The sequence below is a fragment of the Morone saxatilis genome, unplaced genomic scaffold, assembly GCF_004916995.1.
Source record: "Morone saxatilis isolate NCDOM2014 unplaced genomic scaffold, NCSU_SB_2.0 Contig3, whole genome shotgun sequence".
Lineage (NCBI taxonomy): Eukaryota > Metazoa > Chordata > Actinopteri > Moronidae > Morone > Morone saxatilis.
In genome coordinates this window covers 17,527,077-17,529,618 of record NW_023339873.1, presented here as the reverse complement: position 1 = coordinate 17,529,618, position 2,542 = coordinate 17,527,077, and the positions used below count along the sequence as shown (strand labels likewise).

General features: G+C 39.2%; 1 protein-coding gene across 4 annotated transcripts in view; it reads right to left on the bottom strand.

Annotated features, from left to right (window-relative positions):
* Positions 1-2,542, bottom strand: part of LOC118337149 (apoptosis-stimulating of p53 protein 1-like) — a 41,535-nt gene that overhangs the window by 24,919 nt on the left and 14,074 nt on the right. For all 4 annotated transcript variants that reach the window (XM_035674040.1, XM_035674038.1, XM_035674039.1 and 1 more), the window contains exons 3-4: positions 2,114-2,221; positions 25-86 (exon numbers count right to left, since the gene is read on the bottom strand). In XM_035674040.1, the coding sequence (XP_035529933.1) occupies positions 25-86; positions 2,114-2,221 (170 nt within the window). The remainder of the gene's footprint in view (positions 1-24; positions 87-2,113; positions 2,222-2,542) is intronic.

Genomic DNA, 2,542 nt, shown 5'->3' with positions numbered 1-2,542 from the left:
GTGTGTGTGTGTGTGCCCACCTACCCTGTCATTAGCACTCTCTGTTGCTTCTGTGGTCCAGCTCTGCTCCAAAGGCTGCTGACTTCCTGCATATAAATGAAGAATGAAAAGAAATCTGAGCAGATATATTGAAATTTAAAAAAAAAAAAAAAAAGAAATGGACAGGGGTGAGTTGAGTCTTGTGGCCTGGTAGACTACTGAACATGTGACTGACACACGTACATACACACCCACCACCCGACCGTACGTGTGCCTTATCTCAAAGATAAATGGAAAGGAAACATTGACCTTAGGGTGTGAAAATTCACTTCCCCTTCCATAACACATACATTGTTAATGTATTGCACATATCTTGATACCTTTTATCAAATGTTTCATTTGCTGTCATACATATTTTGATATGTTCATCATACATATACATACAATATATTCCGTGTTTCAACTGTGAGCGTTATTATGCCTATGTGTCCTTAGCACTGTCCTTATTTACATTCAGTCTTTTTTTAATTCCCACTAAGGATGCAGGAGATGTTGTTGGCAACTTGCCTGCTGCAACAGCACTGAAACACAGAGGACAAGGTGTTGCAATAAGACTGACTCCGCACACGCTAAAAGATTAAAAACATCTAAAAGACAATTTTAAAGAAATGCAATTTGAATAACAAGATAACACGTTCAATTATGAGTAAAACGCACGGGATCCTCCACCCCACCTTTTCTATACCTTGCTCTACCTCTCTCTGTGTACAATCTATAAATAGCATCAGTGGTATTAATTCTACTAAGACCAGACAGGTTCAGTCAGGGCTAATCCTGGCCCACCCCAAGTTTCACCTCCAGTCAATAGAGCAGTCAACGCAGCTCTTAACATCCAGTTGAGCAGATAAAATAGCATCTTAAAAGACCTTAAAACAGTAATTACATTCAACTGAAAAGTTATATAAATACTGGAGACTCAAAAGAGACAGTTAAAATACTGTTAATGATGATGTACTGACAGATGTGTGTGTCATTATGTCAATCATTTACATCAAAACTCATCCCATTCTGGTGCTGGAAACAGGGGGACCGGGGGGAAAAGCAGTAGGTGCCAATATGATTAATAACTTACTCTAGATGTTACCCTGCGGCTAAACCTATTACAGACCTGCTGACATTTAAACTGTGACTGGATGGAAACTTGCCCTAAAGTCAGCTCACTGCTGAAAGAACATTTGGCAGGAAGGAGCACAGCTGTAGCATAAATGGTTTAAACAAAGGTTTAGAAACAGATACTAAAGGTCAGATATTATAATAAACAATCCAAACACACAGATGGGAAAACCTTAAAGGCCTCTATGACTGAAAAACAAAAAATCTGGCTAAAAAAGTGTTATGATTAATTTATTATTCAGAATACACTTCACAGTTCACAAGCTTACAATAATAATGAGATTCTAATGAATGATAATTATGTTTTTCATGAATGGGGGAGAAAAGGGAATGCACCAGCAGGTGGTGAGGGTTGTCCTGTCCCTGCAGGGAGCACACGCAGACACAAAAACATACCAGTGCTACAGTCCGGTGACACTATTACAGCAGAAACCCTGCTGTTGTTCCCTTCGGGCACTAACATGCACAAATATTACATAATCATTTGTTCTTTCTTTGTTCAACAGAGAAAAGAAAACCATTGGCCACATCTGTTTTATTCTGCATGCTGAATCGATATATACATATTTTTAATGTTGATGAGCTGATTTCACAAATTCATTCTCTAAAGCTATTTTGGCAGGAAATCATCTGACCTTTCTGCAGCAGGCCAAACATTTTTCTGTCCTTGTCTATGTCCCCCCTCCTCTTCACGTTTGCCCTGTCCATGTTATGTAACTCTAATCATCTTATCTGGCTAATTACTGACCGAGCCCCTGACATCTCCTCTAAACCTCACACACACACACACACACACACACACACATCACCGGCTCTCCGTGTTTGTGTGTTTTCTGAATGTGAGTGACTGATGCTCAACACAGAAAACAAAATGTAATCTACCTGAAAGCTGTTCTTGTCAGTCAGCATTATTCCAACTCGTTTAAGGAATCAACTGGTACGTGTGTTTGTTTTGCTGTACCTTGTGTCCCGGAGGGGCAGTGTCTGAGGTAGAAGCTGACCTCCGGCCTCCTGGCTCCCCACTGCTGGAGGAGATCCAACAATAACAACTCCAGAGGGAGAACTCGCTCTGAGGAGAGACAGAGGGTGAAAAGACATTAGCCAGGCGTTTTCAGAGTGAGCCTTTTTGTGATTAATCCAGAGGAGCCAAGAGATGATTCATAAATGAGATCATCATATACCATCAATTACCATTAATTATACTATTAAGGAATCCTATTTAATGTTTTCTGACTGAAATAAAACAAGTTTGATATTCTCTATTTTTTCCCATCTTATGCTGGCTATGGTTATATCATCTAGTAAAAGTATAATATATATGTTTATATTTGATATTCATTTTCTTATGATTTTACCCTATTTCTGTTTGTATTAAAGGGGAACTTGGCAA